At 43.5% G+C, this 15,178-nt stretch overlaps 2 protein-coding genes and 1 pseudogene across 3 annotated transcripts in view; 1 reads left to right on the forward strand and 2 right to left on the reverse strand.

Annotated features, from left to right (window-relative positions):
• LOC139416310 (acid-sensing ion channel 1-like) overlaps positions 1–5,604 on the reverse strand; it is an 82,085-nt gene extending 76,481 nt beyond the window's left edge. Inside the window, exon 1 of the mRNA XM_071164809.1 lies at positions 4,348–5,604. Within this exon, the coding sequence (XP_071020910.1) occupies positions 4,348–4,709 (362 nt within the window). The 5' untranslated portion in view covers positions 4,710–5,604. The remainder of the gene's footprint in view (positions 1–4,347) is intronic.
• Positions 5,605–9,069: 3,465 nt separating this feature from the next.
• Positions 9,070–10,467, forward strand: LOC139416312 (SPRY domain-containing protein 4-like). Of its 2 annotated transcripts, none has more exons than XM_071164810.1 (2): positions 9,070–9,230; positions 9,651–10,467. In XM_071164810.1, exons 1-2 carry the CDS (start codon positions 9,098–9,100, stop codon positions 10,190–10,192), a joined length of 675 nt encoding a protein of 224 aa, XP_071020911.1. In that variant the 5' UTR covers positions 9,070–9,097; the 3' UTR covers positions 10,193–10,467. The 2 variants fall into 2 exon arrangements, with proteins under 2 accessions (XP_071020911.1, XP_071020912.1); XM_071164811.1 differs by lacking the exon at positions 9,070–9,230 and adding an exon at positions 9,487–9,542.
• Positions 10,468–10,728: 261 nt separating this feature from the next.
• Positions 10,729–15,178, reverse strand: part of LOC139416311 (glutaminase kidney isoform, mitochondrial-like) — a 32,954-nt pseudogene continuing 28,504 nt past the window's right edge.

The following is a 15,178-nucleotide window of genomic DNA, read 5'->3' on the forward strand; positions in this document are numbered from 1 at the left end:
AGCATATGTGTTCCTGTGTGTATGTTTTCCTTCCATCCACACAATAATAAGTCACAGAGTGGGAAAGGAGAGTCTACCCACTCACTGCACACAACATAATCAGTGGGAGATCTTCTTGTAATAGAGCAGTGGAGAGGCCGGCTAAATCTGACCATGATGTCTGCCTGCTGCCCAGCATGAATAAATAGCAGCATAACGTCCACTGGCACGCTCCATATTGACTTGGTGGTGCCGTGTTGTGCTATCACATCTCAAAACCTTAATGGAATGAGCGTGATTTTTTTTTTTTAAACGTCTTCTTTTTTTATTTTTTAAATAGGTTTGACTCATAAGAAGGGGTTTTTAATCCGATGTGGGATCTGGAACAATCGGTCTTGGCAGAGTGTAAACGGGCACACAATGATTCTCATAAAATAAGTGTGCTGCATTAGTCTGTGGCCAATCTATGTAAAAAAAAAAATGTAAAGAAAGTCTAGGGGTTACAGAGCCATCAAATCAGCTGAGTAAACTAAGTTTAATAGAAAGCCAAACTCATCAAACTGAAAGCCATTAAACATTGAATTACCCATCTACTATTCCACCTCTCATATTTGGTTCATTATGCCGATGAGGTGAGAGTACGGCCTAGAACCTCAGGAGGTACCTATCTGATCCAATTTAGATGTTCTCTATGGCTGTTGCTAAGTGCCATCTCAAACAGAGCCTTCCATTGATTAAAGGAGGACTTAATTGAGTTGAGGCCTTTGCTCCCCAATGTTGCTGCAGTGGATAAAGCTGTCAAGTGTGCACTTATGAGATAAAAATCCCAAACGCACACAAGCCTGACAGAATCAGTACGCGCTGACACTTTTCCCACAGTATGGATGGAGTTTTAATATCCCGCCACGAGACATTTCCCCAGAGCAGCCATGGCAAACACTGGAGGTGGCGTGGGGGGAGAGAGGGGAGGGAGGAAGGGGGAGAGAGAGAGAGCGAGACAGAGAGAGCGAGAGCGAGAGAGTCGCTCAATTGGATTTCACACCACCAGCACTTTCATTTCTGGATGAGGGTTTAACAAATGAGGGAATAACCACATTGCCTCTCCACCATGGGAGACAGGATAAGTGAATAAGCACCGACTCTAATTCTCCAAACAAGTCAAGTGGTTTTAAAGTTGTGGAAATGGGGAAGAAAACCTGATATTTCCCTCTCTGCTAAGCAGCCATTCTCACTGACTCCCTGAATGGACAAAGTTCATACTGTTTGGAAACAGAATTCTTAAGTTCTCCCTCTTGGGAATCGAAAAGCTTGCCTTTTTAAAAATATTTTTGATCTAATCTCTCAAGCGTTTTTTTTTTCCTGAAGACTATGGGTTTAACATAACAACATAAACCTCAGAACAAGTGCCCGCGTGATGATATAATGTCGGCCTACCATTTCAAACAGCTACTGGGTCTGCTGTCATGTGATACTACATGGAAATGCGGCCTCTTGATAATGTGACACACGTTTCTTCCCCTGAGAACGAGGACAAGGAGACAAGTATTCATTCATAAAGCTTAATTCACAAAGGCTGACCATTTCAATCAAGAAGCAGAAACCTGTACCAGATGGTACATTGTACAAAGCATTCATCAGTCATACCACCATGACGTAAATGCCAGTTCTAGTGACTGTGGAATTGTCATAAATGATGAAATGGGACGTTTCCGCCTGAATGAAAACCAGACCACCAAACCCACTGGTGCCTACGGGGCCCTATATCATATTATTTTGGATTTCCTCTTTTACATTCCCTATTTATGTCAGTTCTTGTGTTTCTCTCCCAGCCATCTCTCATCTTCTCCCTCATTCTATCCCTTCGCTCCACTCCCTCATTCTATCCCTTCGCTCCACTCCCTCATTCTATCCCTTCGCTCCACTCCCTCATTCTATCCCTTCGCTCCACTCCCTCATTCTATCCCTTCGCTCCACTCCCTCATTCTATCCCTTCGCTCCACTCCCTCATTCTATCCCTTCGCTCCACTCCCTCATTCTATCCCTTCGCTCCACTCCCTCATTCTATCCCTTCGCTCCACTCCCTCCTTCTATCCCTTCGCTCCACTCCCTCATTCTATCCCTTCTCTCCACTCCCTCATTCTATCCCTTCGCTCCACTCCCTCATTCTATCCCTTTGCTCCACTCTCTCATTCTATCCCTTCGCTCCACTCCCTCCTTCTATCCCTTCGCTCCACTCCCTCATTCTATCCCTTCGCTCCACTCCCTCATTCTATCCCTTCGCTCCACTCCCTCATTCTATCCCTTCGCTCCACTCCCTCATTCTATCCCTTCGCTCCACTCTCTCATTCTATCCCTTCGCTCCACTCCCTCCTTCTATCCCTTCGCTCCACTCCCTCATTCTATCCCTTCTCTCCACTCCCTCATTCTATCCCTTCTCTCCACTCCGTCATTCTATCCCTTCGCTCCACTCCGTCATTCTATCCCTTCGCTCCACTCCCTCGTGGTTTTTCTCGGTCTCTCTGCTGTCATTTTTCTCTCTGTCCAGTGACAGTCCTTCCTCTTCCTGCCACCACTTGTGTCCTTCCCGTAGCTCCACCTCAGACGCTGTGTGTGTCGATGAAATGCATCAGCTGTTGCTGCAGAGCCCGGCGGGCAGCAACACGATCAAACAGGGAGGGATGGAGAGCCAGACGTGCCTGCTGTGATCGTCTCATCAGCCATCAGCACTGACATTTGCGAGACGATACTGACACCATACACACACACCCACACATTATTATTCTTCAGCTGCATTGTTCTTATTTAAACGTGTGGGTCTTTAGTTGTCTCTCTTCTTTATTTTTAAAAGTCTGTGATGTTCACACGTTTATGTTTTTGTATGTAAAGCGTAAACTATTGTTGTCTGTGATGTCTCTTTCACTACGTGTCAGACCACAGTTAGACTAGCTGTTGCCAATGGGGATCCTTGTCAAATCAAATCAAAACACCATGGGGATAGCAGTGTGTTAATCACACAGTCTCAGGCAGGTATTAGTCAAACTCTTGTCTTGCAAGGAAATATGATACACCTCCTCCACTCCCTGCTCCCACTCTTAGAAAGACAATGTCTAGTCGCACACTGTACAGTGTGTACAATATAAACCATTTTCATTTCGGACAACTATACCTTATCTGTCATCCCTGGTAGAAACAACAAGGAACCATACACTCTTAGGAAAAAGGTTGTATCTTGAACCTAAAAGGGTTCTTTGGCTATCCCCATATGAGAACCCTTTGAAGAATCATTTTTGGTTCCAGGTAGAACGCTTTCTATGGGGACAGCTGAAGAACCCTTTAGGAGTGTCGGATTTGGAATTGGGTAATAACGAATCCCAAGGGTTTGATGGTATGCAGGGACTAATATTACAATACTTAGTAAAGACTGTGGAGTGCAGTCTGCCAAATGCATTCTTTACAAATATGGTTTCATTTTGGCTCCTGTTAATCAGAGCAAGCAACGTCTGTCTCTAGCGTCTTAAGCCCCACACATTACCCCAAGTTGGAGATGGCACGGAGCTGTGCACCAGTGAGCGAGGCGGTAATACCGTCCTCTCACAGCTGCTGCTGCTGCTCTTCTCTGGGGTTTTGTGACAGTAAAGCCCTCTCGGCTCAACCATCCAAGGCCAGACAAATCAGTGCTTCCTCTCTAAGCGGGGCTGGCATGACTCACCAACAGTAAGGAAATCAAAGCATCAGAGTGAGAAAAAAGTGCATCCTGAGGATGTGAGGCACAAACACCGTTACAGACGACGGAGCACCTTGCCAGCCTCACCATTCGTCTTACTTATGATTGATTCGGTTCTGCCTCTGACTTGTCATGACTATTGTAAAGGCTGAATGTCTCACAGAGAGGATCTGTAAATCAATAAGCTAACAATATAGGCCTGCAGTACAGCACTGTTGAATTGAACTTACACGTCTGACACCATACTGGTGGCTACTGGTGACACCTGTGTGCACTGTGCTCTGCACAGGAGATCACGTCACACACATCTCTCTACACTGCATATCCTCTTCTTTAGGCACACATAGCAAAACAGTCTGAATGTGATTATTAGTCGAAGGGAACCAAATCCTTTGAGGGAACTAGGGCTGCTGCCCGACTACGACTAATGAACTCCCACTGATGATTCCACTTTGATCTATGGTTATAAGTTCAAATGTTTGGCTGCATCTGTAACGGCACCATATTCCCTGTGTAGTTTGGTCCAGGGCCACATGAGCATAAGGTACCATTTCAGGGCTCCAGACAAAACGTAACGTAGTGCATTTTATAGGGTATAGAGGAGTGCCACTGCAAATCCACATTTTGTCACACGTTTAACGCACCTTTGGTTGAGCAGCGCGAGCAGCTCCCCTGCGTGGTACAGGTCATTGCGCGTCACGTGACTGAAGCGGAAAAAGTTTAGGTTGCAGAACGTGACAGCGGGGAACACCATCATCGGGGTCGAGATCTCGTCCAGTTTGGTGACGTGCGGATACTCCAGGTAGAAGTGTATACGGTCCACGCACACAAACAGTAATAAAGTCAAGGAGCCCAGGAAGAACACGACCCATAGACAGCGCTTGACGCAGACTCGCTCATAGGTGAAGATGTGCGAAATTCCGTGCAGCGTTGAGTTGTGCGCAAAAACTTCAATAGCGGGTGGCTTTTTGCAGTCCATTTCTTCTGATTCTACTTTGAGGTCCATTGTGTTACAGCCTGGGTTAATAGCTATACAGAATGCGGAGGGACATTGAAGTTGTTTGCAGTTCAGAAGGCGGGTAAATTACTTCGCCTCACAGCCGTATTCAACTATCTATCCAAGCTGATAAAAAAACACACGCTACAGAATCATGTACTCGTTCAATTTCGTACACTGAATAATACGTGATCTTTGAGCATCTGCTTCATATAAAATCCATACCATGCACCTGTGGCATCTCCGATACACCTGGCAATAGGCAAGTAATAGCTATTTAACGACTACCTGCCAGAACGTGCGGGAAACCAGCGCGGGATTTGCTGTCGCGTGGTTATCACCATCCAAAAGGCGGAATGCAAAAAACGCAGGATTCCCACATTGAAGTCAGGCGCGCATGAATTCTCAGTAAGAGTCAACATAAAGCTAATAATTCAAGAGTAGCCTATGAGTCACCAAAATGCTTCTCTTTTCCGTAAGAAAAGTATTGATCGTTGGACGGTGTTCGGAAACACTGCTTCTGTGCTGTCTTGTCAAGTCCAGGTAGCCGATCTCAAAACGCGTAAAGCAGTTACATCTGTGAAAGATATGGACCACGTTCGGTCATCGAGCGTTGGTCTCAGATTAATTGTTGACTGAAAAAAAAGGAGAAACGCACGTCATGGAGGCATGAAGAGGAGTGAGTAAGACAGGGCTCATCCGTGTTGACTGTCCAGCTTCAGCTCCCTGTTGAAAACGAATTCATATGCGTCGTTCCTTTGTGTCTGTCTTTTGGCAGAACCGCGGTTATATCCGCAGGGAGAGGTCCGAGGGGATGTTCTGTGGGACTGAGGGCTTCGCTGTTGCATTGGTCGGTCGTGACTCGTGAGCGTTTTTTTCTTCATGCATATTTGTCTAGCACTCGCAGTGAGAGCAGAGTGCAAGCGAGAGGACAAGTCCTGCGCCACAACACTGAGAGGTGTGAACTGTGGCATGCAGTTGTGATCTAAGTTAACTCTCCAATCATGCAAACAGATGATAGGAGAACGCAAAAGAACGCACCCGCCATATCATCATTTTAATCTCTCTCTCTAACGCTATATGCACTAAAGAGATCAACTGTAGGCTTACATTGTATGTATTGTATGCGTGTTCATCAATAAACCAAGACACATTTAGCCCCCAACGGGCACAGTGCCTACAGGAAGTATTCAACATTTTGTTGTGTTATAGCCCGAATTTAAAATGTATTACATTTATATAGATTTTTTGTCACGGGCCCAACAATAGCCCAACATGTCAAAGTGGAATTATGTTTTTCGAAACGTTTACAAATGTAAATAAAAATGAAACGCTGAAATGTCTTGTCAATAAGTATTCAACCCATGTTCTATGGCAAACCTAAATAAATACAGCAGTAGACATGAACTCTGTGTGCAATAATAGGGAGGGAGCCATACAAGCTAGAACCGCCACTGGGAAGATGGGTTTTAAAAAAAAGCAGACATTGAATAACCCTTTGAGCATGGTGAAGTTATTAACAACACCCATTCACTGCAGAGATACAGGCATCCTTCAAACTCAGTTGCTAGAGAGGAAGACAACAGCTCAGGGATTTCACCATGAGGCCAATGGTAACTTTGAAACAGTTACAAGAGTTAGAAACAGTCACAGAGTTTAATGGCTGTGATTGGAGAAAAACTGAGGATGGATCAACAACATTGAAGTTACCCCACAATACTCATCTAAGTGACAGAGTGAAAAGAAGGAAGCCTGTACAAACTAGAAATATTTGGCAAAGAAATTAACTTCATGTCCTGAATACAAAGTGTTATGTTTGGGGTAAATCCAATACAACACGCCACTCTTCATATTTTCAAGCATGGTGGTGGCTGCATCATGTTATGGTATGCTTGTCATTGGCAAGGACTAGGGAGTTTTTTAAATGATAAAAATCAACGAAATAGAGCTAAGCACAGGCAAAATCCTAGAGGAAAACCTGGTTCAGTCTGCTTTCCAACAGACACTGGGAGACAAATGAACCTTTCAGCAGGACAATAACCTAAAACACAAGGCCAAATATACACTGGAGTTGCTTACCAAGACAACATTGAATGTTCCTGAGTGGCCGAGTTACAGTTTTGACTTAAATCGGCTTGAAAATCGATGACAAGACTTGAAAATGGCTGTCTAGCAATGATCATCAACCAACTTGACAGAGCTTGACATTTTTTTAAAGGACAATGTACAAATATTGTTCAATGCAGGTGCATAAGGATCTTAGTGACTTACCCAGAAAGTCTCACAGCTGTAATTGCTGCCAAATGTGATTCTAACATGCATTGACTCAGGGGTGTGAATACTTATGTAAATGAGATATTTTGGTATTTCATTTTCAATACATTTGCAAACATTTCTAAAAACAGGTTTTCACTTTGTCATTATGGGGTATTGTGTGTAGATGGTGGCAAAACATGTTGAATTCAGGCTGTAACACAACCAAATATGGAACAAGTCAAGGAGTCTGAATACTTTCTGAAGGCACCTGTTTATGCATGAAAAAATGAATGTAACGTGGGAGTAATTCAGGCCTTACTAATATAACAAAATGTATATTATGTGTCGTTAAATATGCGAGAGTCTCTCAGGGATGTGGACAAGCACTTTTTAAAGCCTCGCTAAATTAGTGTTTCACTTGACACTGGTACAAAGTATCAAGGGACAGTCCTAGCTACCTCTATCATCGACATTGGGACTAGGTGCTTGAATTTCAAAATGAAATACAGACTAGCTATTTCTGTATTCAAAGTAGCCTAAGGTTAGACATTGCCCTACATTGGAAGTTTTTAGGAGGCTCTTCTGTCACCTGTAAGTCATTGATTGGCTGAATATTCCTAAAAATAAAGACTATTTCCTCACACCAAGAAAACAATTAGGCCTCTATTAAGCCAATAGTTATCTTCCTCTTTTCCTTGAATGAAACACCTGTCCCCCTTCGTGACGCATGGTGGTCAAAGTAAGGTTTAAAAAAATTCAATTCAATGTTGATGTGTTGGCTGTAGGATGACGAAACAAACATTTAAAACAACATAGCCAGAGCCATAATAGAGCCCCACCGTGGAAGTCTCATAATACCCATAAACCCTAGCAGTCAAACAGGGAAATGGTTCCAGTCATTTTTCCGCCGTTACTTTTTCCCACTGGGGATTTTAGAAACTCTTAAAATAAGGTGTCACGCCCTGGCCATGGAGAGGCTTTTATTCTCTATTATGGTTAGGCCAGGGTGTGACTAGGGTGGGCATTCAATGTTCCTTTTTCTATGTTTTTGTATTTCTTTGTTTTTGGCCGGGTATGGTTCTCAATCAGGGACAGCTGTCTATCGTTGTCTCCGATTGAGAACCATACTTCGGTAGCTCTTGCCCACGTGGGTTTTGTGGGTAGTTGTTTTCTGTTGAGTGTTTGTATCTGCACCAGACAGAACTGTTTCGTTCGTTCACTTTGTTGTTTTTTGTATTTTCAGTGTTCTATTCCTATTAAACAATATGAACACGTACCACGCTGCACCTTGGTCCTCACCTTCTTCAACTAACGGCCGTTACATAAGGGTTGCGTTTCGTGTAGGCTTACCCTGGCGTGACGTTTTGATAACCATGTAAATCTCTCTCGGACAAGGTGACTTTTATCGATATATATTTGGCTTTATTTCCTCTCAGATTCGAAACTGCCAATCAGCATCAAAGTAGACATCATGCAAATCTACAAATATCTGCAAACTGCACGTCATCTCCAGCAGACACCTTTGCTTAATGATATTGTGTCAGTTTAAAACTTGCACAAGACAGTTCACAGAATTGTCAGTTTAAAGAAATGTAGCCAATTTATTCATTACTACATCTATCTAACATTAGATAGTTAATCCAGAGATTGTTACCTTTGCCTCGATTCGGCAGTCTCGTCCAGATCATCATGGCATTTGTAGTTGTTTATGATAACCAAATTATCAGCTAATTAGCATTTAATTTTGGGGGAGTAAATACAGGCGAATATCTATATAAAAATGACTTCCTAGAGAGATTTACACAGTTATCAAAACGTCACGCCAGGATTATATAAAATCCCCTATAGGAAAAAGGAATGCTGTTTGACCGTTAGGTTTTATGGGTATTATGACTCCTACTGTGGTACTCTATAATCTAAAACAACTAAGTGTAGGTCCTACCACGGGACATAGCCCACGTGTTGAGCGTTACTTCGCCAGTCAAATCAGGACCATGGACAGCGCCTAACCAGGTTTCAATTAAATTAAGTCCAGTATGGTATGTTCAATCCATTCTCCGGTGCCGTAGATGGCGCCATTTAGCAAGAATCATAGTTTGAAGATTTACCAAGAAGGAAATAGCGTTGTTGTGTGAGTAAAGATGGCGATGCCCCTTGGCTTGGGACAATATTGTAGCTTGGCAGGACGAGTTATGGGCGCATTGTCCCGCAGACAAACACGTGGGACACTTCTTCCAGCGATAAGATGGTATATTACCCAAACGGCAGGCAATAGTGAGTAGAAATTTGAACTGCGTGTGGACACTGAGTGAGGCGCCATTTGCCTTAGTTTCAGCTCATAGCAAACTAGAGGTCAGAGCAGGGGAGATTGCATAATAAGAATTCTGACCGCGCTCGTGACCAGCTGCTTGTGTTGTAAATCTTAACGTGTAAGTTTCCATGCGTAAATTAACTTTCGTTTTGAAATCTGACATTCCACCAAGTTTACAAGCTTTGAAAAGTTTGTTTACATCATGTTGGACGGACTAGTAAACTGCATTTCAGCTTTCTTACCTTAGTAGCTTAAATCGATTTGTCTTATGTCATGTATGTCTCCACTTTCACCATGCATATCTATTTGCCCCTCTAGAGAACGTTCTGCAGTTGCCAATATCTATGAATAATTTTTGCTCTCTATTCTGTTTCTCTCTATAGACGTGCAGTTTAAGCTGGACGACAGGACAGCCCACAGCAGTCTGGACCTCTTTAAGAAGGACACAGGTGTCATCTATCGCATCCTGGGCCTAGACCCCAGCCATGTCCAACAGAACCCTGAGCGCTTCCGTGATTGGGCCGTGGTGTTCGGAGACGGGCGAATCACAGGCGGCCGCCACTACTGGGAGGTGACAGTGAAGAAGTCGTCAGAGTTCCGTTTAGGCGTGGCCGAGGCGGCGATGTCACGGGACGACTGCGTAGGCACCAACCGCTCCTCCTGGGTGTTCGGCTACGTCCAGCGCAAGTGGTTCGCCATGACAACCAACCAGAGGGTGCCAGTGCCTCTGGTGGGTAAGCCTGATCGCGTGGGCATCCTGTTAGACTATGAGGCCGGCCTTATAGGCCTGGTGGATATCCCAAAGGCCAAGGTGATCCACAGCATGAGGGTCACGTTCAGGGGGCCTCTCTGCCCAGCGTTTGGCTTGTGGGATGGAGAGCTGCTTACACACTCAGGTCTGGAGGAGCCTGAAGGCTTGAAGTGAAGCAGAAGGATCTCTGGACTCTGGTGACAATATGTCAGGCAGGTGGATGGCTTTGATGGCAAGGCGAGAGGGGGCCAGGAGCGGCGATGTGCATGAATTTTTGTAAACTGAACACTTACAGCAGGCAGCACTTGAACATGTCTTTCAAATCTCCCATGAAGAGCAATATTCTCCATCCGAATGTAAAGCTTTTTTCAATGGGGGAAGCAAGGAGTTGATCCAATCTGTAATTTCACTGCCATACAGACCCGGCACAATAAATTGTGTTTTTGTTACCTCTCGTGTTCTCTTTTTTTTATTTTTATGTGAAATAAAATGGCAACAATATGTAGGCATCCTGTGTCTAACAAGAGATCATTAAGTGGTGGGAATGTTGCTGTTATTACTATTGCTTAATGTCTTGACATCCTCCACCACCTTGTCAAACTTGGAATTAAACCAAAAACATGCATTTTTTAACCTTTTGATATAATCCAATTGTGTGCTGAGATTGTATGCTGAAATAATTTTAAAAAAACGTTACATTTTCACTCGTTTATTTACAGCAGCGAGCTGACATTGACAGTTGAATAACCTGAGGAAGCAGTCTGTAGAACAGCATCACTTAGTCCCAGTAAGAAACCCCTGGGTGTGCGCGTCTTTGGTTTTTATAACATATCAAAAACAACAGTCATCTGACTCAGTAGCTACATGTACATATTTTACAAAGGAAATGCTGATGGGACACTGTCATACATGAATATTCATCAGTCTCAGTCACTCAAAAGATCCCATTTAGACATGCCATTTCTATAGTTACGTAACAGTTGTGTTTCTCTTATGTTGGGCCAATTAGTATTCGCACAAAAGAGGAGAAAAAAACAGAAGCAAAAATTATTGTCAAATACCTCATCCTCACGATCCATGAGTCATAGTTCACTCATATCTTCTGACCTGCTTATGAAACGTCCTACTGAGGTAGATTAATATATACTTTCCTACTTAATATATTTCTAGATTTGTACAGTATATTTATAACCTGCCAATATGTAACGTAACAATGCTGTGTGCGTTATGCAGTTATAATGTATGTATAGTGGCATAAAATCCACTAACTAAATACTAATGTTGTAGCTTCATACATCATTTAACCATCACAAACCATTGTAAAAATAAATACATTTCAAACACTGGTCACATACCAGGCAGCAGATACACATAAAATGTGCATCACACTGGCATTTTTAAGTGACGAGTAAGGACAACGTGTGTGTACTTACACATTTAAAAAACTGCCAAGTTCACCTGAATGAGCAACTGATCACTTATTGGTGCCCATGTCAACATGAAACAGTATTACATTGATGCTGTCCACTCCTGAAGACTCCTGAAGCTTATGTGCAGCAACGTGGACAAAGAAAGTGTGCTTGGGGCCAGCACAATCTCTCACAGCGGAGTGCGATATGCTGCGGCGAACCCCAACCTTTAGGCACAGTGACGTGTGACCCTATCAAATATACTACGCTTACACCTCTTCGCTAAATGGCACGAAATGACCGCATTTCATATGGTCAGACACGTCCGGTCCGTCTGGCTTAAACCACCACCTTCAATGTGTCTTAACTTTCTCTGGTCTTCGGTTTCTGACTGGGACTCACTACTGCATGGGTACAGCCGCTGGTACTCCGTCAGGACCGACACCACCCCGTCCCGACCAAACTGCCTGGCGTCATCCAGGGGTGTGTTTCCCCACCTGATGACACAGAGAAAGATAATGAGCGGCCAGGAAAAAGCTTTGAAACGGGCGTACAGCTACAGAGGCAAATGTGGTGCGAGGCAAAGGGAAACAAGTGACACAATGAGACTCAGTTGAAGACATCAATCTAGCCCTGAACCTAGCCTATTCTGGTGTAGCAGAGTGATTTTAATGATCTGGGCACTTAAAACAAATATTTAAAAAACACCAGTCTCCATTATCCATGCCAAAAATGGCCTTTATTATGGAACATTTCTCAGAGACGTGTGAGTTGTTAAAAGTGTCAGGCAGTGGTGTCCCTACCTGTCCTTTATATGGGGGTTCACTTGACACGTCCCTGTTAGGAAGATCACCGCTTCCACATTACCTGAATAAAACGGGAAGGAAGAATTCAACTTCAATATACGGCAATGCGTTTGTGCAACCCACCAGTGATGCATTCACATCTCTATTGTCCACACAGCGAAGCCATCCACTCCAATTCAACCATATCAGCCACACTTGAATTCCAAATGTGAACGATAAGGTTGAAGCACATGTTATGTGGGAGTACAGTATTATCATGACAAATTACAGGGTCACCTTCAGCTGACGCCACGTGGAGGGCTGTACGAGAATCGTAGTCTTTCTCTTCCATGTCCACAGCCGAGAGAGCAAACCTGGGGGGAGGACAGGAGCGAGAGAAGGAAGAAAAGAAGAGTATAGCAAAAGGTTAATTGGAATGACAGATGGCCGAGACGAAGAGATAAGGGAGTCGAGACAAATGACTTTCTGAAAAGCTCTACAGTGATGATATTGAAGTTAACCGAAATTGATTTGATACGAGGGGTCGTCTGTTCCATGCAGAACATGCATTTAAATGTATTATGGAAATCATTTCACAAGTTTCTTCTTGTCTGTCTGGCGCCCAGCCCTTAGTTATGGCAAACTATCATTTCTTATAAACTATAATTTCTTATAAATCATTAGGACCGTCTATAATGGATTGAATTTATATAACTAGTCTCCCAGGATTCCGTCTTTACCTCCTCAGGGCAGAGACATCTCCACTGTAAGCTGCAAACATCAGGTTCACCACTGACCTGTTCTGAAGAGGGCAGAAGAAAACATCTCAATGATGGGCGATCAACATAGAAGAAGGCTATTGAAGCATAGAGGTGTTTCAAGTGTTGTAAAGGAGACAACAGAAAACATGAATTTTCCAGAGTTTAAAAGGTTAAAATAAGAAAAAATTTAAATAAGTATTTAGTGTGTACTCTATCCCTTACTTACCCTATCATCAAGTGATTGTCTGCGAGGGTCCAGCTTCCTTGCAAAGTGTCTCAGGTTGTCATAGTTATGGAAGTTGAAGAGAGAAACCAGCTCCTGATCAATCAGCAGATAGAAGGGGTCAATACAGACAGGAAAATGACCGATTACTCTACTATTCAACGTTCTATTCTACTTGAATCTTCCATTTCTACAATGTCTCATACAGTTACAAAGTATACTTTCTAAATGTAAAAAAAAACAAAAACGTAAGTCATAGGTTATTGGAATTCTTCTCGTCTGTGTACCTGACAGAAGTGAATGCCTCGGACACTATTTCCGACGCGGTCTAACGGAGGAGACCAACACATTATTCCCATGACATTAGGAACCACCAGCAGTACTGCACCAGAAACGCCAGACTTAGCAGGCAAACCCACCTGGGGAAAAGAACAGGCGAAATGAAGGTTAGCAGTAGACTTATAACCAGCCGGGTGTATCTCAAATAGTCTCAAATAGATTCCTGTCTTCAAAAAAAAAGCAATACAATTCAGTTGGGAACATAAAGACATTGTAAACAATACAACATCCCCAGTCCTTACATCAACCCACACCCACGGCACCCATCCCTCCTATCCCACCCAACCCCACCAAGGCATCACACCAAGACGGTACAAAACAAATAAACAATAACAGAAACAGAAAAAACAATAGCAATACATTCTGACAATAGCAATAACGTGTCTCCTCTCATTTAACTACTCATCTGACAACATAGGATAGGTGAAAGAAATATGGCACATCTGAGATAAAGGGGAATGTTCTAATTGACCACATACTGTATAGTAGGATAAGGCCACCTCGGGTCATTGACCTCTGACCTCTGTTTCTCAATAACTCACATGGAAAGCGAACTGGCCAGAGAAGTCGTACATTCCACAGGAATGCATGAGGCTCAGGGTGTTCCGAACGGCCTCCGCACTCAGCACCTGCTCGCCTGTGATTGGACAGATGCCCCCGTTGGCCAGTGTGGCAGCCATGACACTGCCTGACTCACACGTCACCTCGATGGAGCACAGCTGAGAGGAAAACAGAGAATAGTTAAGACCTCTGGTTTGCCGTAGAGGGTAGTACTTTAGTCGAATACAGAGTGTTTCCAACAGGGACAGAAAGTCGGAGATAGATTCAATCCGTAGCGCTGAAGATCTGCGCTGTAGCGCGATTGAAATTTAAAGGCAATGTTCACGCATTCGCAGAGACTGCATTCATGGTAAACACTGCATATGTAGGTTCAATCGAAAATCACCTTCCAATTTTCCATCGCACTACAGCGCAGACCTTCAGTGCTACGGTTTCAATCTAGGCCTAGGAAAAAGCTAAAGACCTTCTTGGATTCAACAGCAAACTTCTTAAAAAATTAGTCTCACCTGGAAGTAGAAGTCGAGGGCTGCAATCATATCTGCATTCTTAGGAAAGCACTGTCAGGCAAAAGGAGAGAGAGGCCACAGTTTTAGATCACAATCAACAGGTAACTTAGATCACAATCAACGTGTGTTTACGGACATATTCAATCAATCCTTAACCCAGTCTGCTGTCCCCACATGCTTCAAGAGGGCCACCATTGTCCCTGTTCCCAAGAAAGCTAAAGTAACTGAGCTAAACGACTACCGCCCCGTAGCACTCACTTCTGTCATCAAGTGCTTTGAGAGACTAGTCAAGGACCATATCACCTCCAGCCTACCTGACACCCTAGACCCACTCCAATTTGCTTACCGCCCCAATAATGTTTACATACCCTACATTACTCATCTCATATGTATATACTGTACTCGATACCATCTACTGCATCTTGCCTATGCCGTTCTGTACCATCACTCATTCATATATCTTTATGTACATATTCTTTATCCCTTTACACTTGTGTGTATACGATTGTAGTTGTGGAATTGTTAGGTTAGATTACTCGTTGGTTATTACTGCATTGTCGGAACTAAGAAGCACAA

Source organism: Oncorhynchus clarkii, chromosome 9 (assembly GCF_045791955.1).
Source record: "Oncorhynchus clarkii lewisi isolate Uvic-CL-2024 chromosome 9, UVic_Ocla_1.0, whole genome shotgun sequence".
Classification (NCBI taxonomy): domain Eukaryota; kingdom Metazoa; phylum Chordata; class Actinopteri; order Salmoniformes; family Salmonidae; genus Oncorhynchus; species Oncorhynchus clarkii.